This window comes from Mustela erminea, chromosome 17, assembly GCF_009829155.1.
Source record: "Mustela erminea isolate mMusErm1 chromosome 17, mMusErm1.Pri, whole genome shotgun sequence".
In the NCBI taxonomy this organism is placed as follows: domain Eukaryota; kingdom Metazoa; phylum Chordata; class Mammalia; order Carnivora; family Mustelidae; genus Mustela; species Mustela erminea.
Window position 1 is genome coordinate 29402551 of NC_045630.1, and position 25323 is coordinate 29427873.

At 45.0% G+C, this 25323-nt stretch overlaps 2 protein-coding genes and 1 pseudogene across 4 annotated transcripts in view; 2 read left to right on the plus strand and 1 right to left on the minus strand.

The window, feature by feature from the left end:
- LIN9 (lin-9 DREAM MuvB core complex component) overlaps positions 1-16102 on the plus strand; it is a 76102-nt gene extending 60000 nt beyond the window's left edge. For all 3 annotated transcript variants that reach the window (XM_032318562.1, XM_032318563.1, XM_032318561.1), the window contains 5 exons: positions 110-190; positions 10968-11093; positions 13728-13907; positions 14061-14158; positions 14646-16102. In XM_032318562.1, the coding sequence (XP_032174453.1) occupies positions 110-190; positions 10968-11093; positions 13728-13907; positions 14061-14158; positions 14646-14751 (591 nt within the window). In that variant the 3' untranslated portion in view covers positions 14752-16102. The remainder of the gene's footprint in view (positions 1-109; positions 191-10967; positions 11094-13727; positions 13908-14060; positions 14159-14645) is intronic.
- LOC116576381 lies at positions 7610-8281 on the plus strand (annotated as a pseudogene).
- Positions 16103-20907: 4805 nt separating the features above from the next.
- Positions 20908-23950, minus strand: MIXL1 (Mix paired-like homeobox). The gene is made up of 2 exons (XM_032317540.1): positions 23624-23950; positions 20908-22086 (listed from the first exon to the last, which is right to left on the minus strand). The coding sequence occupies exons 1-2, from the start codon at positions 23948-23950 to the stop codon at positions 21781-21783; spliced, it is 633 nt and encodes a 210-aa protein (XP_032173431.1). The 3' UTR covers positions 20908-21780.
- Between the last annotated feature and the right edge of the window lie 1373 nt (positions 23951-25323).

Below are 25323 nucleotides of genomic sequence, written 5' to 3' on the forward strand. Positions count from 1 at the left end.
TATTGAAACACTAAAATATGCTAAAATGTCTTATTGGAAGATTGGTAATTTGATGGTTGTTATACTTAAATACCTCTATTCCAAAACATCTCTTTTTCTTTTTCTGTAGACCAAATTGTCAAAAATTCTCATGATTAAGAAGGAACATATCAAAAAATTAAGGGAAATGAACACAGAAGCAGAAAAATTGGTAAGAATATTTCTCTTTTTTCTTTATTTGTCTACTTTTAAAATGGTGGGGACTTCTATATCTAAGGAATTAAAAATACTTTTTTGAAGAAAACCTTGAGATAAATGAGATAAATGTTATTTTAAAATCCTAGTTTGCTATCTTTATGTTTTGTTATACTGAACACATGCTAAGTAAATTAGCAGTGCAATGCAGTTCATTACCCCAGACCTCATTATGCCACTGACCATCCCGCAGGATAGGATTAATGGGTGAGCTGGGTTTTTGACAGTTTGCATGAATGTAGAATCCCTAGCACTGGTGCCTTGTCTAAGGGAGTCATGTTAACAGAGGTTATTAAAAGTGATTCAGAATAAATAAATCAGGAAATATATAAGATGGCATATTCGGGTTATCTTGACAGTGCTTTATATCCTATTCTATTAATCTAGTCAGTCCAAAAATATGGAGATGTCAATTTTAGTCATAGGAGAAAATTATCAGTTTTCTCTTTTTTAATGTAGAAAATTCACTAAGAAATTTTGGGGGGGCACCTGGGTGGCTCAGTGGGTTAAGCCTCTGCCTTCAGCTCAGGTTGTGATCCAGCCCCACATCCGGGCTCCCTGTTCAGCGGGGAGCCTGATTTCCCCTCTCTCTCTGCCTGCCTACTCTGCCTCCTTGTGATCTCTCTTTCTGTCAAATAAATAAATAAAATATATTTTTTAATGTGTTTTAAAAAAAGAATTTTTTGAATAGTACTGGAAGTCATAACTTGCTTATGGATTTATAGGATGGCAAATATTCATCCCAAGTACCGTCTCCAAGTGATTGCAAATGGTCACAGGGAGATTGCAGGATTTTAAAAATTTTCCATGTTGGTTGAAACACAGCTGAGATGGAACATGGCTGAGAGTCTACATGTTGGAACCCTAAAGAGGCTCCCGGCCCAGAGTTCCGCATATGATGGAGGAGTGCAGAAGTGAGGTACACTACTTAAAAGGAATTGATTCAGTGTCAGTTTCCTCATTCCCCGTTTTCATCCTAGTGACAGAACTGGGTAAATGTGACATTTACCCAAGTTGAAAAGAAAGAAACAGACACTCCTCTAAAGAATTTGAATATGGAATTTGGGGGAAATTTGAGGCTTCTGCTTTTAGTAATGGTAGACTAGGTAATTTGGGTTAACCTTTCTAATCCACGTAGTTGAAAACAACTTTTTCCTCTGGAATAAAATATAAAAATAACCTGCTTGTAGACACTAAAGCATTAACTAGGTCTTAAAGAATTACAGGGATAGAATCTGGGAAAAGAAGTAAACTCAGAAGGGGGAACCTGTCATTTAGCATTGCTTTTTTCTTCAGGGGTTTTCCACACTTCTAGAAAAGGTAACTGAGAAATTGAGTGGCATTCCTGAAATGTATACAAGGGGAGAGAGGACAAAAATTAAGAGTCCAGAGACCATCAAGGGTTAGGGGAAGCTGGCAAACCTTCCATGCTCTGAGTTGGAACGCCAAAAGGCAATGTTGGCCCAGCTTCAAATTATCTCATCTCCAAAGTGGAACTGATGTGATTATAGAATCTGAGACCCACAAGAAGTAAGTATTCCTCTTAGTGGAATATAACATTACACTAGGCCTCAAATTATTTCTAAACTTCTTACTATACAGTGTCTAGAAACTGATTTTTAAATCTCAGACACAAGAGGAGACAAGATAACCCTAATAAAACCAAAAGAAAGTATAAACAATCGGCAGATTCTAGATAATGGAATTTTTTAGACATAGATTTTAAGTGCTTAATTTGTTTAAAGAAATGAGACAAAATTGAGAATTTTATAAGAGAATTGGAAACAACAAAAAGTACCAAATGCAAGTTCTGGAAGTAAACTATAGCAATCAAAATTAACTCATTTGGGAGGTATAACCACAGCAGATTAGGAACAGTTGAAGAGAGAGCTAGTAATTGAAAATAGATCAGAAAATACACAGAATGAAGCATAGAGGGAAAATGGATGGAAAATACAGAAGAGAAGAGAAATGAGGGACATAATGAGAGGTCTAGCATGTCTAATGGAGTAAGAGAAGGAGAAAAGAGATAATGGGACAGAAGGAATATTTAAAGAGATAGTGACTGAGAACATTCCAAACTGTCAAAAAATAACAGACCACAGATTCAAGAAGCCCTGTGAATCTCAATGGGATAAATAAAAAGATAAGGACTCTAAGGCATAGTGATAGTAAAACTGCAAAAAACTATACACAAAATAAAAAAATATGTAAACTATCCAGAGCCAGGAGCACCTGGTTGGCTCATTCAGTAGAGCATGTGATTCTTTTTTTTTTAACCTTTTAAGATTTTATTTATTTATTTGTCAGAGAGAGAGCAGGAGCATGGAGAGCTCCAGGTAGAACAGGTAGAGCAGTCAGAAGGAGAAGCAGTCTCCCGCTAAGCAAGGAATCTGATGTGGGACTTGGTCCCAGGACCCTAGGATCATGACCCTGAGCCAAAGGCAGGCACTTAATTGACTGAGCCCCCCGGTGTCCAATTTTTGATCATGGGGTCATGTGTTTGAGATCCACGTTGGATGTAGAGATTACTTAAATAAATAAATTACAATAAATAAAAAAATAAAGTTCCCAGAACCAGATGTATACTGGGCAGGAATTTGTTTGACATCTGACTTCTCCACAGAGAGAACAGAAAATGGAATAACATCTTCATAGGGCTGAAACAAAATTATTACCAACCTAGATTTCTGTATTCAATTTCAAGGTAAAGTAATATAAGGACTATTTGAAGATAAATTTATAGAGTTTTTTCAAGAATACCTATAGTTAGGGGCGCCTGGGTGGCTCAGTGGGTTAAAGCCTCTGCCTTCGGCTCAGGTATGATCCCGGAGTCCTGGGATCGAGCCCCGCATCGGGCTCTCTGCTCAGCGGGGAGCCTGCTTCTCCTTCTCTCTCTGCCTACTTGTGATCTGTGTCTGTCATATAAATAAATAAAATCTTTAAAAAAAAAAAAAAAAGAATACCTATAGTTAAAGGAAATAAAGTTTTTGTTCAAGCAAAAGAAAAAACTTGAGGGGTTCCTGGGAGACCAGTCAGTTGAGTGTCTGCCTTGGGCTCAGGTCATGATCCCAGTGTTCTGGGATTAAATCCCAGGTCAGACTTCCTGCTCAGTGGGAAGTCTGTTTCTCCCTCCCCGCACGTCTCCCTCAGCTAAAGCTCTCTCTCTCTCTCTCTCTCTCACTTTCTCTCAAATAAATAAATAAGGAAGAAAAAACTTGAAGTTTTGGAAGGGATGAAGAGAAAAAGGATAACTGTGGATTAATCTAAGTGATACTATATAAAATCATACTTCATGACATTTAAAATACAAAGAATTAAAAATACAATCCAGGGGCACCTGGGTGGCTCAGTGGGTTGAACCTCTGCCTTCAGCTCAGGTCATGATCCCAGGGTCCTGGGATCGAGCCCCGCATTGGGCTCTCTGCTCAGTGGGGAGCCTGCTTCCCTCTCTCTCTCTGCCTGCTGCTCTGCCTACTTGTGATCTCTCCCTCTCTGTCAAATAAATAAATAAAATTTTTTAAAATTATTAAAATAATAATAAATAAAAATACAATCCAGGGGCACCTAAGTGTCTCAGTGGGTTAAGCCTCTGCCTTTGGCTCAGGTCATGATCTTAGTAGGGTCCTGGGATTGAGCCCCACATTGGGTTCTCTGCTCAGCAGGGAACCTGCTTTCCCCGCTCTCTCTGCCTGCCTCTCTACCTACTTGTGATCTCTGTCTGTCAAATAAATAAATAAACTCTTTAAAAAAAAGAAAAACAGTCCAACAATTGCCTATTGTGGGTGGTGTACATATAGACATGATAAATCAAGGATGTATATTTTAATTTCTGAGGCACCTGTTAAAATAATAGTAAAAGATACATAACTACCAAACTAATCAGGGTGAGATGGGTAGGGAAATGGAACAATAAAAATATTCAATCAATCTTTAAAAAGACAAAGGCAAGAACAAATAATAATAATACCAAACAGGGACAAATTGAATGGAAATAGTAAGATGGTCAATTTAAATCTAAATATATCAGTAATAATATTAAATACAAGTGGACTAAATCTTCTGAATAAAAGGCAAAGATTGCCAAACTGAATGAAAAGCAAAAGCCCAACTCTATGATGTGTGCAAGAGATACATTTAATATTAAAGGATCCTGAAAATAAAAAAATTTTAAATGTATGAAAAGGAATGCAGTGCCAAGTATTAAACTAGCAATAGAAGGTCTGATAGCTATAGTAGTACCTGACAGTAAAATTCAGGGCAACAGATATTATTGGATATAAAGAAGTGTGCTTCTTAATGATGAAAGGTATCATTTCAAAATAATTTCAAAGTTATATGTACATAATAATGGCTTCCAAATTCATAAAGCAAAAATTGGCAAAATTCAAAGGAAAAAGACATTTCCACTATATAGATAAAACACCTAGTCAAAAAAACCTAATAAGGAGGGGCTTAGTCTTACTGGCTAACTCTTAATCTTGAGGTCATGAGTTTAAGCCCCATTTTGGGCATAGAGCTTCCTTAAAAAAAAAAAATCAAATAGATTTAATAAAAAATGTTTTAAAAATAAAAAAAAATGTTTTAAAAATCCATGTTACTTAAAAAAACTGCTAATGATATAGATTTCAAAAACACAGTTAACAAACTTGATCCCTTTGACATACCTACCACCTGCAGGATACGTATTATTTTCAAGCTCACATAGATTATTTATAAAATTTAATTGTATGCTGTCCCTAAATAAAATTTCAACAAATGTCAGATTGATTAGACTTCTCCAGAATATGTTCTCTGATCACAGTATGAATAAGCTTAGAAGTTGATAAGAAAAAGGATTAGGGGCAACTGGGTGGCTCAGTTACTTGGTTGAATGGCTAACTTTGATTTTGGCTCAGGTCATGGTCTCAGGGTTATGGGTTCTAGCCCTGGCTTGGACTCTGCACTGAGCACAGAGCCTGCTAGAGATTCCCTCTCTCTCTTTCCCTCTATCCCCCACTCACATGTGCTTTCTCACTCTCTAAATAAATAATAGATAAATAGATAGATAGATAGATAAAAGACTCTTGAAGATAGTCATTTATTAATTTAAAAAGATTTAAGTGTATGTCGTGCCTGGGTGGCTCAGTGGGTTGAGCCTCTGCCTTCGGCTCAGGTCTTGTTATCAGGGTCCTGGGATCAAACCCCACATCAGGCTCTCTGCTCAGCAGGAAGCCTGCTTCCTCCTCTCTGTCTACTTGTGATCTCTGTCTGTCAAACAAATAAAATCTTTAAAAAAATATATTTTTAAGTATCATTTATCAACTTAAGAGAGTAAAGAGAATCCACAAGAACATCTCAATAAATGAAGAAAAACCATCTTACATAATTAAGCATCCCTTCCTGGTGGAAAAATAAATATTCTTACCAAACTAGGAATAGTTAAGATTAGGATCCCTTGGGGTGCCTGGGTGGCTCAGTGGGTTAAAGCCTCTGCCTTCAGTTCGGGTCATGGTCCCGGGGTCCTGGGATCGAGCCCCGCATCGGGCTCTCTGCTCAGCGCGGAGCCTGCTTCCCCCTCTCTCTGCCTCTGCCTGCCTCTTTGCCCACTTGTGATCTGTCTGTCAAATAAATAAATAAAATTAAAAAAAAAAAAAGATTAAGATCCCATAATCTGACACTATATACCAGAACACTTACAGCAAATGTTATACTTACTAGTGAAGTGTTACAGATTTTCTCTTGAGGGGCATGCGACTGGCTCAGCCTGTAGAGTATGTGACTCTCACTGTCGCGGTTCTGAGTTTGGGCCCCTATTGGACATAGAGCTGACTTTTTAAAAATAATAAACAAAAAAACCCTTTCTTTTTCAAAATGAAAATGACATATGGAAGCCTATAATCACAATTGCTATTTCATAGCATATTGGAGATTCTAGCCAGTGTAATAAAGGAAAAAAATCTATAAATATTGGAAAGGAAGAAATAAGACCAGTTTGTTTTATTCACAGATGATGTGAACCATAGATGATGTGAACCACAGATGATGTGGTTGTGTACCCAGAAAATCTAAAAGATCTGCAGATAAATTATAAGAATTAGTTTAGCAAAGTTGCTAAAGATCGGTTTTTAATAAAAGTAGTTATATTTCCATGTATTAGTAATAAGTAGTTAGAAAATGAGATTTCAGAAGTATCCAGGAATAGACACTTGATCTATGACAAAGGTGGTTCTGCAGAGTAATGAGGAAAGAAAGGTTTTTGAAATGGTACTGAGTCAATGGATAATAGTATGGTGGGCGTGGGATCCCGACCCCCTACCTCACTGAAAAATTACTGGTTTTATATATTTTTATTTTCTTTTAAAGCTTTTATTTATTTATTTGACAGAGAGAGAGATCACAAGTAGGCAGAGGCAGGCAGTGAGAGAGGAGGAAACAGGCTTCCTGCTGAGCAGGGAGCCTGATGCGGGACTCGGTCCCAGGACCCTGAGATAATGACCTGAGCGGAAGGCAGACACCCAAACATCTGAGCCACCCAGGCACCCCTATTTTTTTTTTAAGAGTTAATTTTTTTTAGTAATGTCTCCACCGAACATGAGGTTCAAACTCATAATCTTGAGGTCAAGAGTTGCGTGCTTTACCAACTGAGAGCCAGGTGTCCCCCCAAGCCCCCGGAATGATTGGTATTTTAGATCTAAATGTGAAAGGCAAAATATAAAGCTTCTAAAAGATAATGTAGGAGAATTTAAGACCTTGGGGTAAAAAAAACAAAAAAACAAAAACCTTGGTGGTAAGAACTCTTTAAGTGAGACAAATGGAGTATAAAACACAGTAACCATAAAGGAAAAGATTAATACATTGAACTACATTAAAATTATAAATCTCTGTTCATCAAAAGATATAACTATGAGAAAATAAAAGGCAAACCACAGAATGGAAAGAAATGCTTAAAGCACATGTAATTGATCAAAAGCTTGCCTTCAGAATATATAAAGAACTGTAAGTCAATAAGAAAAAGATAGGCAGGGGTGCCTGGGTGGCTCAGTCAGTTGGATGTCTGCCTTTGACTCAGACCGTGATCCTGGAGTCCTGGGATCGAACCCCGTGTCAGGCTCCCTGCTCAGTGGAGAGTCTTCGTCTCCCTTTGCTCCTCCCCCACTTGCTCACTCAGTCTCTCTCAAATAAATAAAATCTTTAAAAAAAAAAAAAAAAAAGGGCGCCTGGGTGGCTCAGTGGGTTAAGCCGCTGCCTTCGGCTCAGGTCATGATCTCAGGGTCCTGGGATCGAGTCCCGCATCGGGTTCTCTGCTCCGCGGGGAGCCTGCTTCCTCCTCTCTCTCTCTCTGCCTGCCTCTCTGCCTACTTGTGATCTCTCTGTGTCAAATGAATAAATAAAATCTTTAAAAAAAAAAAAAAAAGGATATTCAGATGTACAAAAAATTTTTGATAAGGTACCCAGCCTCGTGGGTAATAGAGAAAATGCGGATTAATACCACAAAGAGATATCACTCACATTCTCTCAAGTGGCTCCTATTCAAACACTTAAAATATCAGAGATTGGCCCAGTTTGTCTGTAACCTGTGGAGAAGGCCCTAGAGTTGGTGAACACTGCTATGACTTACTCATAGCCTCAGTTGGCCACATTTTGGTGCTATGCGAAGGTTGAGATGCTTCCTCCAACCACTGTTGAGATCCCTGGTGCCTAGAGCTATCAGAGCTTGAAAAAAATAGTCAGGAATGCTCAAACTGGTAGCTTGGAACAGCTTACAGTTGTTGAAGCTCTGCTGAATGGCTTGGAGACCACCAAGGTATGGATGTGGTTTTATGTCGGTGAGATCATAGGCAAGCATGGCATCATTGGGCAGAATATTTGAAGACCAATCTTTAACATCTGTTTATATGTGCCTTATTATTTGAGTGTTCTTGGACTGTGTGTGATCAGACTGGTATTTGAATAAAATAAGGTAATGTGTCAAAAAAAAAAAATCAAAGATAGGAAAATATGTGAAGCAGCCAGAACTTTTTTTGTAAAGACTTTATTTCAGAGAGGGGGTTGGGGAGGGGCAGAGGGAGAGAGAGAGAATCCCAAGCTATCTCTGTGCTGAGCATGGAGCCTGATGTGGGGCTTGATCTTGCCATCCCAAGATCATGACCTGAGCTGAAACCAGAAATCAGATGCCTCACTGACTGCGTCCCCCAGGCGCCCCAGCCAGAACATTCTTATTCCATCCCTTTGGGGAACTCTGGTTCTGTCTACTAAAGCTACACATGTGGGTACGTAAGTACAGAGTGTCATAGCAGCACTATTCCTGTTGGCCAAGAACAATTTGCAGCCCTGTTGCCCAACAATAGATGGAACCAATAGGATGGCTGGATAGATGTATTGCTACAAAGGAACACTATACCACAGTGAGGGGAACTGACTGGGGGTGTGCACAACTGGATGGGTGAATTTCACAATGTTAATTGAAAGAAGCTAAGAACAAAAGTATATACTGTATAATTGCATTTTATTTTTTTTTTAAGATTTTATTTATTTATTTGACAGACAGAGATCACAGGTAGGCAGAGAGGCAGGCAGAGAGAGAGTGGGGGAAGCAGTCCCCCCGCCGAGCAGAGAGCCCAACGTGGGGCTTGATCCCAGCACCCTGGGATCATGACCCGAGCCGAAGGCAGAGGCTTTAACCCACTGAGCCATCCAGGCGCCCCTATGATTGCATTTTAAATAAATTTCAGAAGTCATACCATGAGGCTTGATGTTAGTAAGGTTGCCTTGGAGGGAAGAGAGAAGAGATTGTAAGGTGATGCACAGGGGCTTCTGAAGGGTTAGCACTGTTCTGTTGATCTGGGTGGAGTTTTCCCATGACTACCCCTTCATTGGGGGTATAACTGGTGTACAGTGAACTGTGTCTGTTTAAAATGTATGGTTTGGTCATATATATGTGTTTGCCCATATATACATATACACCCATGAAACCATCACCAGATACTAGGTTACAAGTATTTCTGTCTTCTCCACTCCTGACCAGATTTCTCCAAGCCCTTTACAATCCATCCTTCCCTCTACTCCAGCCTCCAGGCAACCGTTCATCTACCTTCTGTCCTCACCGACTAGTTTGCATTTTCTAGAATTGTACATAAGTGGAATCAAACAGTATATATGCTTTTTTGGCCTGGCATCTCTCATTTGGTGTAACGATTTCGATTCATCGACAGAGTTGTGTGTTCCACGGTTCATGCAACATACTGTAGTTTGTTCTTTTTTTTTTTTTAAGATTTTATTTATTTACTTGACAGAGATCACAAGCAGGGAGAGAGGCAGGCAGAGAGAGAGGAGGGGAAGCAGGCTCCCCACCGAGCAGAGAGCCCGATGCGGGGCTCGATCCCAGGAGCCTGGGATCATGACCTGAGCCGAAGGCAGAGGCTTTAACCCACTGAGCCACTCAGGCGCCCTTGTAGTTTGTTCTTATGGCTGAGCAGTACCACCTTGTGTGGATATACCACAATCTGTTTATCCATTCCCCTGTTGAAGGACATTTGAATTGTTTACATTTTTTAGCTATTACAAAGAAAATTGAACATTCATGTACAAGTCTTTGCATGGACAAATATTTTCATTTCTCTTGGATCATATGGTAGGTGTAGATGTTTAACTTTTTTAGAACTTTTTGTTGTTGTTGTTGTTAAGATTTTTTTTTTTTTTTTAAGATTTTATTTATTTGACAGAGAGAGATCACAAGTAGGCAGAGAGGCAGGCAGAGAGAGAGAGAGAGAGGAGGAAGCAGGCTCCCTGCTAAGCAGATAGCCCGATGTGGGACTCGATTCCAGGACCCTGAGATCATGACCTGAGCCGAAGGCAGCGGCTTAACCCACTGAGCCACCCAGGCGCCCCTGTTGTTAAGATTTTATTTATTTATTTGACAGAGAGAGATCACAAGCAGGCAGAGAGGGAGGCAGAGAGAGGAGGAAGCAGGCTCCCTGCCGAGCAGAGAGCCTGCTTCCCCCTCTCTCTCTGCCTGCTTCTCTGCCTACTTGTGATCTCTGTCTGTCAAATAAATAAAATCTTAAAAAACTGATTTTGGGGGCACCTGGGTGGCTCAGTCAGTTAAGCGTCTGCCTTCGGCTCAGCTCAGAATCCCAAAGTCCTGGGATCGAGCCCCACATCAGGCTCCTTGCTCAGTAGGGAAGTCTGCTTCTCCCCCACTCCTACTCATGCTCTCCCTCTCTCTCTCTCTTCCAAATAAATAAATAACTCTTTTTAAAATAACTCTTGGGGCACCTGGGTGGCTCAGTGCGTTGAAGCCTCTGCCTTCAGCTCAGGTCATGATCCCAGGGTCCTGGGATCGAGCCCCGCATCGGGCTCTCTGCTCCGCGGAGAGCCTGCTTCCTCCTCTCTCTTCCTGCCTGCCTCTCTGCCTACTTGTGATCTGTCAAATAAATAAATAGAATCTTTTAAAAATAAGTAAATAAATAAATACATAAATAAATAAGAGCATAAATAAATAGATAAATAAATAAGCTCTTATTTATTTATTTATTTAAGATTTTATTTATTTATTTGACAGATGGAGATTACAAGTAGGCAGAGAGGCAGGCAGAGAGAAAGGGGGAAGCAGACTCCCTGCTGAGCAGAGAGCCCAATGCGGGGCTCGATCCCAGGACCTTGGGATCATGACCTGAGGCTTTAACCCACTGAGCCACCCAGGCGCCCCTAAAATAACTCTTTTTTAAAAATCTGATTTTTTTTCCTTGCAGAAATCCTATTCCATGCCCATCGGCATCGAGTTTCAGCGGAGATATGCAACCATCGTTCTGGAGCTTGAGCAGCTCAATAAGGACCTCAACAAAGTTTTGCATAAGGTTCAGCAGTACTGCTATGAGGTAGGCGAGGTGCAGACACTTCCCCTGAGGGCCTGCGCTCCCCCTACTCTTCTGCTGGAAGCTAAATACTGTTACCTTGACATGCTAGAAAATTCAAACAAAGCCAACATCTCTATTGGGTCCTTTAGCAGAACCATATTTTACATATATTTTTACTCGTTCCGAAGAGTGTTTTACAGAGAGCTCTCAATTCTGAAACCTTGTTTCAATTACAAGGGTATAGCTTTTGAAAAAAATTTAAGAAAAATGATTATTCTTCAACTCTTAATCCCACAATCCCAAATGCTCTATTTGGTTTATTTCCCCCTTAATCTTGTGTGTATATATATGTGTGTGTGTACCTGCTTTTTCTCACAAAGTTATCAGGCTGTGTACACAATTTTTTTTCCTCCTTCTTTAAACTTTACATTAGAACTATGGATTCTTGAACTTAAAATATGCAGAGCATGGAGTTATTTGTGAATTGTCATCATCTATATAAAATTATATATATGAAGACAGTTCAGTGGTTTCACCTCAGTTGATTTTCTTACCAGGTAAGAATTACATGACTGAGATGAGTTTAGGGTGCTCCAGCATTTGTATTTTCAGAGGTTTTATGTTTCCTGTGAGCCGCCTCCATTTGTGACACGAGGTTCTCCAATGGTTGGCTCTTTCTGACACTAGCCTCCTAGTTGAGTCCCGAAGTTCTGCCATAGACCATGTTGTTGATCCATCTGCCTGGAGCTGAGGCAAATGCACTGTGGTTGCCTGTGACTATGCTCTGAGAATATTCTGCTCATTTCTGTAGCCATCTATCATCCTTTATTTTTATTTTCCCGGTAGTTGTCACCTACATAGCAGTAGGTGTTGCCCTAGTGGATAGCTTTCTCCCTTCAGACTAGCAGCTGACCCACAAGAGAGGCAAACCTTCAAGCAGTCCAAGACAGCACGTAACAAAGCTGAGGACACGTACACGAGTGGGTGGTCCATCAGTCTCGTGTAATTGCAGTATGTACCACAGGGCCTTTTGTGATAGGCTCATTTCCCCATGAAGTAAAACAACTTGATTTTCAGAAAGCTCTTGGGGAAGTACAGTGTTGATTTGCTTTACTTTTTAAGGATAGATTGATTGGTTGACTGATTTGAGAGAGAAAGTCGGGGCAGAGGGCAGAGTAAGAGAGAGGATCTCAAGAAGACTCCCCCATTAGCAGGGATCCTAGCATGGGGCTCGATCCCAAGACCCTGAGATCAAGACCTGAGCCGAAGGCAGACGCTTCACCAACTGAGTCCCCCAGGCATCCCTATGATGTTGATTTTTTTTTAAATTTTATTTATTGGGGCGCCTGGGTGGTTCAGTGGATTGGGCCTCTGCCTTCGGCTCCGGTCATGATCTCAGGGTCCTGGGATCGAGCCCCACATCGGGCTCTCTGCTCAGTGGGGAGCCTGCTTCCCCCGCCCCTGCCTCTCTGCCTACTCGTGGTCTCTGTCTGTCAAATAAATAAATAAAATCTTTAAAAATTTTTATTTATTTATTTATTTGAGAGAGTGAGAGTGTGTGTGAGAGTGGAGAGGTCAGAGGGAGAGCAGACTCTCTGCCGAGCAGGGAGCCCGATGTGGGATTCAATCCCAGGACTCCAGGATCATGACCTGAGCCGAAGGCAGTTGCTTAAGCAACTGAGCCACCCAGATGCGCCTACAATATTGATTATAAAATAAAAGCATATGGGACACCTGGGTATCGCCAATCAGGGAGGCCTGTCCTCTTACCTCCGGAGAAGACAGTTACGAAGACAGGGAGACTACAGCGAACCCCATGCTGTTGGGTTAAAATAGGAGAATCGGTCTGACTTTGTGCTTCAGTTTATTTTTACGACATAGATGCAGGTGTGTGTTTGTGTGTGTACATGCATGCAGGCTGAGAGAGCCCTTCTGCACACCCCGACAGCAGCGAGCACCCCAGCACCCGACCGTGGTTTCCAAATGGTGCTGTCCAATCAAAGGAAGCAGGGCTTCTTGAAAAAGAGACCGATTCCAGAGCCCAGACTGTCTCACTGTGCCCCCCAGCTTACGGGAGCATGTTCAAGAGTCTGGCTGAACCGTGATTCCCACTGACTAGATCTGGGACAGCTTGGGCTTCCAGATAAGTGATCATACTCAGAATAAACCAGAAACAGACAGTGAATCTGGGTACAAGGTTTTTAGGAGGGGCGCCTGGGTGGCTCAGTCATTAATTGTCTGCTTTCGGCTCAGATCATGATCTAGGCCTCCTGGGATCGAGTCCTGCATCAGGCTCCCAGCTCAGCGGGAAGCCTGCTTCTCCCTCTCCCACTCCCCCTGGTTGTGTTCCCTCTCTCACTGTGTCTCTCTCTGTCAAATAATAAAATCTTTAAAAAAAAAAAAAAATTTTTCCAGGAATTATTTGTTCTATTTCTTTTTAGCAGTTTGAAATTATATCAGAATTAAAAGTTGCTAAAAATATAAAATCCAGAAAAGAAAACCGTTTGAGAAGAAACATTTCTAAAGTAGGAATGAGGCCCATTTTCATTATAAAGGCTAGTTTCGTAAACCTCTCCTCTGAAAACACGACAGGACCCCACAGAAATCATCTGGCCTGGTGAGCCTACATCTCACACTCGACTCCTCTGTTTCCAGCTCGCTCCAGACCAGGGCCTGCAGCCTGCAGACCAGCCCACAGATATGAGGCGGAGGTGTGAGGAAGAAGCCCAGGAGATTGTCCGGCATGCCAACTCCTCCACTGGGCAGCCCTGTGTTGAGAATGAAAATCTGACAGACTTAATCTCCAGGCTCACTGCTATTTTATTACAAATTAAGGTACATCTCAGAGAACACCATTCTCTGCGTTTTGACACCTACACAAACACGCTCATTTGTGGCTAAGCAGTTAAAATACACAGATCGTGTCAGTATTTTATGTCTGAGTTTGGGCTAGAATTCAGTTAAATTTTGAATTATTTTTTCCCTCAGTGTCTGGCAGAAGGAGGAGACCTGAATTCCTTTGAGTTCAAATCCCTTACAGATTCATTAAATGATATCAAGAGTACGATAGATGCTTCCAATATCAGGTAATTTGTTAAATGCACCTCAGTCATTTTTCTAAGTCCATGGGGATTTCCAGTACAGGTTTTAAGAATTATGCCTATTTGTGAAGCATTCATATAATTTTTATGCCGTAAATAGATTCCCAAAGAGCTTTTCAGTTATGTCCTGCCTATTGATGGAGTAGACATTTCCCATGGACTTGGTTTATGTGAAGGAACTCGAGACGCCCAGTGTTCGGGTTTGGGGTTGGTGTGGCATTTCCCCTGAGTAGGGTTTCCCCGAGAGACAGACTCTCGCTGGCACCCCCACGGCTCCTTTGCCCCCTCCAGCAGCCCTTCCCATGACAACCGCAGCTGGGGGGGCGGGTGTAGCTGGTGTGGTAGGGGAGCTTCCTTCCTTCCTCGAGGCTTGATCTTAGTGGCTTTTTGGACTAAAATTCAGCTCTTCGTTTTTTAACAAGTATTTCCCTAACATCATGAAATAAGGGATGTAACTGTGTTTCTTCTTCAGTTGCTTTCAGAATAATGTCGAAATCCATGTTGCACACATTCAGAGTGGCCTGAGCCAGATGGGAAACCTGCACGCCTTTGCCGCCAATGACACCAACAGGGACTGAGGAGCAGTCTTCCCTGCTCCAGCCGCACAGGACACTGCGGTCCGTTCCCCTCGGCTTCCAACACCAAATGACCCATGTGCTGGAAAACAAGGGAACTGTGCATCTCCAGCGAAGGCACTGGAACATACCATCGTGCTTCTTGAACCAGCACTGCTGACCAGCATTCTATTTATTTTTCTCCTTATTATTCTGCTGCAGTAGCATCACTTATGTTACACGTTTATCGGCAAGGATTTTTCAACCGAAACTGTCTGAACAAAAGATGCTGTCACGGAAGAGTGTGCTGACCCTTTTTTCAACGTGCATGAATTCCGCCAACACGCGCAGACAGTTGCTTCCCTGGGCAGGCGCGAGCAGACATGGGCCTCCTGCTTGGAACTGCGACTAGAGGGCTGCGGCACGGGCCCTCAGCTCCTCACCCTGCCAGGCTTCTGGAAGAGAGGGCCCCGGGGAGGCGGGAAGTCAGGTTTCAGGAAGCCACCGGAACAGCCACGGAGCTGCGGCCTTGACAAGTATGCGAGATGGACACCTGCAGGGTGACATGGCTCTAGAGATCATTTTATAATAATAAGTATTTTAATTTATCATAATTTATAAAAGAAACCTTTGTTGTTTGTCTGTTGAAAGAAAATGAAGGAGCAGGAAAAAAGTAAATTACTTGCAAAATGCTACAATTCAGCAAGTAGATTTGGCCTGACTTTTCCCGTCAATTCAGGGCAAAAAAATGCTATTGTTATGAGACTTATTTAAAAAGACTGATAACACACTATTTTCATATTTTGTTTATTTGCACAACTTTTGAACCAGATAACTGGTTAAAATCTAACCATACACAATTTATAAAGTCAAAAGATTTTATAAGGAAAACAGATATAATAACCAGTGCTGTGAAATGCAGAAAAAAAGGTTTGTATTTGGTTGTGGGGTTTTTTGGTTGTTTTTTTGGTTTTTTAAAGGAAAAACCCTACCTAAAATGTTAATCTTGTAAAAAGTGTGTATTTGGGATTTTCTTTGTTTTAATATAGAATATTATAAAGTCAAAATATAATAAAATTGTTTTCAGATTTGGAGTTTAAGATAGAGCTGTAGACGTGGCTTTGATTCCTTTAGATGTCTCATTAAATGGGACTTTTTATATGTTAATGTATAATAAAACTAAAACGAGATTATTTTCCATTTGAAATTTTTGTATAGTTTTAAAAATGCTTCCATATTCTTTGTTGGTATTGTGCCACTGCAGAACTTTAGTGCAGAGTTTATATTTAGCTAAACTGTTATGTTAATTAAGAAATGCATAAATCCTTTATTCTTAATATTTGTAATTCTAAATAAATTGATCTATGAAAAGTAATATTGTCTACCATTGTCATTTAATTAATACAACTTGATGAGTATTCCTTCTTTTTGAAGTTCTAAGGAACTGTAATTTCCACTGAACTATATATATATATTTTTTTTGTAATTTAAAATTTTAATTACTTTTCAGGTACAAACGGCAGAATAAATTCATAAACATCAATGAAAACATATTTTATGCAGCTTTAATGTATTACATATTTAATAGCTGTATTTTAGTGGGATATCATTAAATATTATTTCTCAACTTGTGTGTTTCAGTTAATGTTAATAGTTTATTAAAAAAAATTTTGGGGGGGGTGCCTGGGTGGCTCGGTGGGTTAGGCCCCTGTCTTCGACTCAGGTTGTGGTCTCGGGGTCCTGGGATCGAGCCTGGCGTCGGGCTCTCTGCTCGGCTGGGAGCCTGCTTTCCCCCTCTCTGCCTGCTGCTCTGCCTACTTGTGATCTCTATCTCTCTCTCAGATAAATAAATAAAATCTTTAAAAAAAACACATTTTTTTTAGTTCATAAAAATTTTTAAGACTATCTCCAACTCATCTAAAATATACAATTTTGATCAATAAAAAAGTGCTTTTAAATGGCACCATAAAGAGTAATCTAATAGATCTAGGTTAAAGGAAATGAAGTCGAGAAGAAATTTTTCTTTATCTGAAAAATTCATTGAAAAATATTTGTGGGTTTTAAAGACATCATTAGAAGCATTATTCTTAGGGATGTGCTATGGAGAGGTACTATTTTTTTTTTTTGGAAATAATCATTTTAATCTACATTAGCATAATTCATACCCAAATTTCTTAAGTTTTGCCAAAGTTCTGGCCTTCAAACATTTCTTAATTTTAGTTTTCTTGGTGAGCTCTGCATTGCCTCAAAAAGTAAGCTATCTTTAATGGGTTTAATTAGCATAAACAATCTAAGCCTGTGATGGAGAGGTACATTTAAAGTGTATATTTATCGGGGCGCCTGGGTGGCTCAGTAGGGTAAAGCCTCTGCCTTCAGCTCGGGTCATGGGATTGAGCCCCACTGTCAAGCCCCACGTTGGGCTCCCTGCTCAGTGGGGAGCCTGCTTCCTCTTCTCTCTCTGCCTGCCTCTCTGCCTACTTGTGATCTCTGTCTGTCAAATAAAAATAAAATCTTTTTTTAAAAAATTAAAAAAAATAAAGTGTATATTTATCTAGATATCAAAGGTAGAAAGAAAAATACTCAGGTGACTTGAATAATATATTTCTTGTTTGTTGAGTCTATTACAAAAAAAGAATGAAATCAGTTATGTGTGTATTGAGATTTCATATATAGTAAATAAAACATTAATGAAAATATTAACAGAAAGAAATAGTATGAAAACTGTTTCTTCACATTCCTTTACATGTTTGCAGATAGTGTTTATAATATCTAGAAAGTTATTCAATTTTAATATTCCAAAATGAGTATTAAACTCTCTGCATTTAAAGAACAATTCCATACTTTTTATAAGATTAAAACCTAAATTATACTACTCTTTTTTTTTTTTTTTTAAGATTTTATTTATTTGAGAGAGAGAGTGAGAGAGCAGGAGCAGGGGGTGGACAGGAGAGGCAGAAGCACACTCCCTGCTACCCCCAACACGGGGCCCCATCCCAGGACTTTGGGATCACGATCTGAGCCGAAGACAGACACTTAACCTATGGAGCCATCCAGGTGCCCCTCCACTGAATTATGTTTTTAGGGGAAACAGTACAGATTAATTACCAAGTCATTTTTAATTACCATATCATCCAATATGACTCTAAGGGAGGGTTATTTCCATCTCCACAAATCACTGTGGAAAAATACCTCAGTTCTTGGCTTCCTGTAGACCCAGTGAGAGGTGGGTTTTTTGTTTTGTTTTGTTTTTTAAAGATTTTATTTATTTGTTTGACACAGAGAGATCACAAGAAGGCAGAGAGGCAGGCAGAGGGGGAAGGGGAAGAAGGCTCCCTGCTTAGCAGAGAGCCTGATGCAGTGCTAGATCCCAGGACCCTGAGATCATGACCTGAGCTGAAGGCAGAGGCTTAACCCACGGAGTCACTCAGGCATCCTGAGATGTGGTTTTTAATATATACTACCTAGAATAAACATTTTTCCCTTTTTTTTAAAAAAAAAGATTTGTACTTATTTGTCAGAGAGAGTGAGAGAGAACTGGGGGAGGGGCAGAGGGAGAACCAGGCTCTCTGCCAAGCAAGGAGCCCAATTCTGGACTCGATCCTGGGACTCCGGGATCACGACCTGAGCCAAAGGCAGACACTTAACTAAGCCCCCAGGTGTCTCGCTTTTCACATTTCTTTTTTTGTTTCTCAAGACTGACTTGGCAGGGGTGCTTGGGCAGGAACTGTGCCCGAGAATATATTTGAACTTCTGTTTAGGGAAGAAGAAATCTGTGTCGTTCAAACTAGTCATTTTGGGTCAGCTGCACATTCATCCGAATGATGCTGCCTCCGCCTAGCACATTTTGCAAGCTCTAAAGAGAGCCATCAACACCACATGCTGCGTAAGTTTGGTTCTGAATTACTTCCCCTGAGTCCCAAAAATCAGATTCACTTGCTAACATTGAGAATCTACCAAAAGATTTGCCTGTTAAATTCTTTATCTTGAATCAAGGCACTTTCTGAGCCTATGTCATTACCACTTCTTTTGCTGGCACCGGCCGCTGTCTCCACCAGCCTGGAAGTCATCGGTCATCCTGACCTCTGCAGCATCCACTCTGCCGCCTCAACCACAGCCTTGGGGAAGCGATAGTCTTAAACTGCAGAATTGGCCATGATCTCTCCATCTCAGGTCTTAGGGCTCTCAGAACGAATTCAGAACATTTCCACAAGACCCAGAGAGCTATGTATGGTCTGACATCCTCTAACAATTTCTCACTCCTGCTGCTTCCGCCACAGGGCCTTTGCATGTGCAGGTCCCGCTCCTCACCTTGGTAACTCCTGACCATCCTCCATGTCAGTTTCTCAGGGAAGCTTTTCCTTGACCACAGCACGCTGTCTCCAGGCCCTCCTATATCTCTCTGTATGGCACATGCAACATTTGCAATTTTACATTTCTTCTTTGACCCACCTGCTAACTCCTCTGCTCTTGGCTTGGCTCACCATTTATTTCCAGGCCCAGATAAAGTGCCTGTTCATAGGCAGCAAATGTTTGTGCAGTGAACCAATGAGTCTCGAAAGACCTCAAAGCAACACCAGTGTCACTAGAGCATACCTGTGGTTTTCCATGGTAATTGCTTTGCAAGATGAGACTAATTCCTTGAATGCAGAAATTCTGCTTTGGGGGGTTGCCCTTAAGCATGATCACTGGTCCTGGTCCTGACTAAAAAGGCCAAGCCAACTTGGAGGCATTATATGCTGGTGGAGAGGTGGGTGGACGGAGTCCTAGGTTTGAGTCACTTGTGATCTAAACCATAACGTTTCTTGCTCTTTAGAATAACAATAGCCCCTACCTCTACAGCATCCTAAGGATTAAACACACAGTGCCTGTAACATATTTAGCAGTTAGGGTCTCTCAAGAGTTCAATAGAGGTGCAGACTAGTGTTCTGAAGGGTCCCCCAATTTTTTTTTATTTTATTTTATTAAAGATTTTATTTATTTATTTGTCAGAGAGAGAAAGCGAGAGCGAGCACAGGCAGACAGAGTGGCAGCAGAGGCAGAGAGAGAAGCAGGCTCCCTGTGGAGCAAGGAGCCCGATGCGGGACTCGATCCCAGAATGCTGGGATCATGACCTGAGCCAAAGGCAGCTGCTTAACCAACTGAGCCACCCAGGCGTCCCCCAATTTTTTTTTTAAGATTTTATTTATTTATTTGACAGACAGAGATCCCAAGCAGGCAGAGAGGCAGGCAGAGAGAGAGAGGGAAGCAGGCTCCCCGCCGAGCAGAGGGCCCAAAGCGAGGCTCGATCCCAGGACCCTGAGATCATGACCTGAGCTGAAGACAGAGGCTTAACCCACTGAGAAACCCCAGCACCCCAAATATTTATAGATTTTGTAGGTGTTCGCTAGGAAAAATATACGTAAGTGCGATAATCCTATTAATTAATAATCTCATTGCAAGGTTCACCTCTACACATGACCCTTACTGGACTGTAAGTTCCAAGTGTCCAGTGTTCAGTCTTGTGAGTGGGAATGTCTGCAGGTCAGGTCTACAAGTCCCGATGCAAAGGGAGTGCAGAGCAGCACGCGGGCAAATAACCACAGCTCATGTTTACCCTCTTGGTGCCAGGCTGTTCTCAAGGGTTCGGAAGTCAGGTCTGCCATAAAGCCTGAACTGTCTCCCGGCTGCTTCTCACAACACCTTCGCTACTCTGAAAAATACAAGTCATTTGAATAACACCTTGGTAAAAAATAAGGGTGACTGGCTTGTGTAAACGCGAGGACATTCCATGGCGCTCAGACTGTTCCAGCAACTTCGGAGAGGAGTCCTGGCCCCAGCCACTGCTCCTGTGGGTCTCCTCCAAAGGCTGTGTGGGGAAACACCTCCCCTACAGCCACCCCACAAGACAGTCGCCCTTGGCCCTCCGGAGTTTGAAAACCCTCAGAATATCAAGACAGGATCTTAACGGAGCTCAGGCTAACTTAGACCCTAATTTGCATACATTCTAATGTATAAGTTGGGAGAGAGAAATCGGAAGCCAGACACTCCTGCGACTAATTTAACAAACTCTCAGCCCAGTGGCGGCCACACATGCAGAGACTCTGACCTTCCCCAGGTGGAGCAGGGAGATGCTGGGCGACGTGCTGTCTGAAGGACCGACCGCGCGCGTTTCAACAGAATGACAGCGAAGCGTTTGTGGAAAGCATTTAATAACCCATTCAAGTTGCACCAAGTACAATGACAAGTGCTAAGGGTAATGTGGGAGTGAATGGAGTAAAAGGTAAGAAATCAGGATTAGAGGAGGGTTCAGACTCGGGGGGACGGGACCTTGAGTGTCTGAGAACACGGACGAGGGGGGCTGCTCAGGGACAGGCCTCAAGAAGATCTGCATGGCTGCTCTGTCGCGGGAGATGTCCGCTGGTTGTCCAGGAAGGTAACGGAAAGGTTTTTTCCATCTGGCGGCCACAGGAGGCTACCACAGATTTCTAAAGATGTGTGAAAATCTGAGAAGCTGGCGGGGGGGCGGGGTGCTCTAGAAGTAATCTGCATGCAGAATCGCCAGAGCTACGAATGGGTGTAAAGATGACAGGCCACACTCACAGAAAAGGGGTCAATCTCGGGGGCAGACTGAGGACCCAGTCTGAATGAGTTCAAGGTCACAAGCCTTGGAGGAAGCACGAGAAGCCAGCTGAGGCAGTGGCAGTGAGGAGAGAGGGAGCCTGGCTGCTGGTTCTTGGGAAGGGGAGAGGGAGTTCTGACGAAGCAGTCTGGAAGGGAAGTGGGCGACCCGCCAGAAGGAGCAGGGGTCCCGATGGAACCCGAGGTGTGGGTCTGGAGACGCCCAGGACAAAGGGCCGTGGGACTCCTGGGGAGGGGCCCATAGAGGGAGAAGAGGGGGTAAAAGGCTCACAGGAGACGGGGGAGGGAGCCTCAGTGGTGAGAGCCGCGGGTGACACCCTTACCGAGGTGAACAGGCTTGTGTCCCTCGCCAGAAGGGACAGCCTCCTGGTATGCATGTCCCCGCCTTCAGTCTCAGCTCCTCCTCGGAGCTTGTCCTGACTTCACCCACACTCCTCAGGAGTCACCAAAGGCAGAAAAGATGTGTTCCTCCCACGAGTCCAGCTTGGAACCAGTGTCTTCGGAGAGGGGAGAGTAGGCTTGGAAGCGCTGACCTTGGCAGCTCGGGTGGGGGGTGCCCTCCCCAATCCTGCTGGGACTGGGCAGGCAGGTCACGTCTACTCCAAGAGGCAGCTGGGGCTTCAGACATTTTGCTTCGGGTCCCTGAACGGCAGGGTGGAGGAAAAGCTCAGGCCTGGCGGAGGGCTGAAAGGCTTTCCCACTCTGTCGCCTGGACTTGGCCCGCCGGTTCTGGAACCACACCTGGAAGAGGGAAGAGAAGCTGCTCCAGGCTGGAGTCCCTTACTCTCCGGCACCGCTCCCGAGTCCCCATCCAATATGCCCTGCTGCCCTGCTGCGAGCCTCCGTTTTCCCCAAGCACTTGGGCCAATCGGTGGCCAGGAGTTCAGAGTCCCTGGCTCTCCATGCCTTGGCTTTCCCAGCTGCAAAATGGGGAACCCGCCTCCCTCTACCTGGGCATCATATAGGGATACCCGCAGGGAAAAGTAGGGTGGCAGAAACAGAAGCACTTAGCATTTGAGGATAGATGGCTTAAAGATGACAGTCAGTTAAGAAAATTTAGAAAGTCGGGACACCTGGGTGGCTCAGTGGGTTAAAGCCTCTGCCTTCCACTCAGGTCATGATCTCAGGGTCCTGGGATCGAGCCCCATACTGGGCGCTCTGCTCAGCAGGGAGCCTGCTCCCCCCCTCCGCCTGCCTCTCTGCCTACTTGTACTCTTTATCAAATAAATAAATAAAATCTTTTAAAAAAAAAAAAAAGAAAATTTAGAAAGGCAATTTCTGGGGGCTCTTGGGAGGCTCAGTGGGTTAAAGCCTCTGCCTTTAGCTCAGGTCATAATCCCAGGGTCCTGGAATAGAGACCCGTGTCCAGCTCTCTGCTCCGCAGCGAGCCTGCTTCCCTTCCTCTCTCTCTGCCTGCCTCTCTGCCTACTTGTGATCTCTGTCTGTCAAATAAATAATAAAATCTTAAAAAAGAAAGAAAGTCAATTTCTGGAAATATAGTCTCTTGTCAAATCAGTGGAGAAGGGGTTTTTGCCCGCGGACTTCACTTTGGTAAATACATTTTTCCGCTCACCGTTTCCCAACAAATAGCTAGGGCGTCCTGCTCAGGAAGCCCCGACGCCATCGGTTGGAGCCCACAGATGGGCTCCACCAGGCACGCAGGAGAACAAGCCCGCTCCCCCCAGTGTTAAAGCGAGGGCTCCGACTTAAAACCGTGGACACAGAGCGCTGCGCGCAAAAAGGCAGGCTCGTGGTCACGAGCAAGCTCCTGGGTTCTGATCTAAATCCCTTGGCAATAAACATGCCTGGCACTGGATTTTTCAAACCCTGACAAGAAGCCCCACGCACTTCAGGCTTTACGACCCTTCGAACCAAAACTCCAGACCCAATACCCGCCAAGAAAAGGGACTTAGGGGCGCTGGGGGCCAACCCGGAGAGCCAGCCCTGCCCTCTCCGAGAGACCAGCCCATCCCCCCCCCCATACGCCCCGTGGGAAGCCCCAACCGTGCCTCATGTGTCCCTTCCTGGATCCAGAAGAAGCAGAAAAGGACTCCTTCTCGCCCTCCTGCTCGGGATGGTCTTTGTGACTCTCTCCAAGGGCCGGCGGGCGACCTCGGAAGGGCCCCGACCATACGGGACGCCGACAGAGGGAAGTGGCTGCGTGCGGCCCGCCCCCCCCACCCCCCCCGACCCCCGCCCCACGATTGCCCCAGCGACGGGTCGCGACGCCACCCTCTGTGGGCAGCCCGGGGAGCGGCGCGCCGAGCGCGGGGCTCACCTGGATCCTAGACTCGGGGAGCAGAGTGAGCGCGGCTAGGCGCTCGCGCAGGTGGATGTCGGGGTACATGGTCCGGCGGAAGACGAGTTCCAGCAGCTGCAGCTGCTCGGCGCTGAACGACGTGCGCTTGCGGCGCTGCGACGCCGACGGGGCGGGCGCGCCTGCGGGGGGCGCGGGGGGCGCTGGACCGCCGCTCAGGAAGCCGGCGAAGGGCCCGGGGCCCGGGGGTGGCGGTGGGGCAGCGGCTGGGCCGGGCGGGAGCGCGGGGAGCGCGGGGAGCGCGGGAGCCGCCCCGAAGCCAAGCTGCTGGGACCGAGACGCGGCCATCGCTGGGCGAGCCTGTGCGCCGTCCGAGGGGCGCGGGACCCGGGTTATAGGACGCGGGCCGGGGGAGGGGCGGCGGCGCGCTCAAAGGGCCGGGCGAGCCGAGGCCCGTGTCCCCCCGGGGGGCCGACCCACCCCCAGCCCCGCCAGACGCCGTGGGAACTGCCGCTTCCGCCGCCGCCGGCAGGAGGAGAGGAGGCGTGAACTTGGGCCGCCCCCTACCCCTCCTCCCCCGGCGACCCCCGCCCGCCCGGCCCGCCGGCCGCAATCCACATCCCGGGGCGGGCGTCCCGCTTGTCGGCGCGCAAGGCCGGGACAGCGACCCTTGCCCGCGTCCTCAGAAGCTGTTTACTTAAGACCCCTCCTCCCCCCTCCCCGCACCCCCCGCACGCCCCCCCCGCCCGGGTACGTGCCAGACCCGGTACCAGGTTGGTCAAACAGCCCGGCCCCTGCCCTCCACGAGCCTCCGCGGCGCATCCTGAACCGGGAGGGGGGTGTGGATTAAGGGACTGCCGAGGGAGGCCGCGACCTCACCTGGAGGGGGGGGGGGCAGGGTGCGGACCCTTTGGAATGCCGGTAGGCCAAGGAACGAGGGTCTCCTGGGCCCTGCGAGCCTGCCCACGTTTACAGACGCGTGACTGCCGGGGGCTCAGGCTTTGCTCGGAAGCCGACTGACCTGGGAAGTCTCCGCGCCCGCCTGCCTCTGCCCTAGGGGCCCCGTTCCAAGTACCCGGTTGGTATTGGTGTGTGCTGTGGCCCTAGTTTGCGTCTCTGCCTCCCCCCAACTCCGACTGTAACGTCAGAGAGCGCAGGCACCCCAGTTCCCCACTGTGAGAGAGGCACGGTGCTAGACCCTCCCGCCCCCCACAACCCGTGCGCCTCTCGCGCCGGATGCCTCCGAATTCACTTTGTGGGGAGAGAGATGCAGAGGCCTGCGTGGGAACCGCTCCACCCAGGGGAGCCCAAGGCCCCGGGCTTCCTGCTCCCGGAACCCGAGCCTCGACTTCACTAGGACCCTGCAAGCTTGCTCTCTGTTGGGAGGGTCCTTCAGGGCACTGTCCCTGCCTGTCTGTCCATTCTGGAATGTCTAAGACCACCCCGAAAGGCCTTGGATGTTTCCATCCTGGATGGACCGCCTCGGTGTCCAAGCAGAGAGTCTGCAGGGGACAGGAGCTCAGAGCTTGATTTTCTCCTGGAAGGTGGCTGAGCTGTCAGGAACTATTTCAAACCCCAAAGCTCTTCTGGGCAGCCTGCTCCTCCATCTCCCAACCCCTACACCTCCTCTCTCTCCCTCCTGGTCCCTTCCCCTCTCTCTTCCTTTGCTGGGTCATTGGGGTCTTCGGACAGAGGGCATACGGGATGGGTGGGCAGACCCT

Coding starts and splice junctions, on each gene's coding strand:
- MIXL1 (XM_032317540.1), bottom strand. CDS start 23,950: ATGGCCGCGTCTCGGTCCCAGCAGCTTGGCTTCGGGGCGGCTCCCGCG. Junction 22,087..23,623: donor TCCCCGAGTCTAGGATCCAG/GTGAGCCCCGCG, acceptor TCCCTCTTCCAG/GTGTGGTTCCAGAACCGGCG.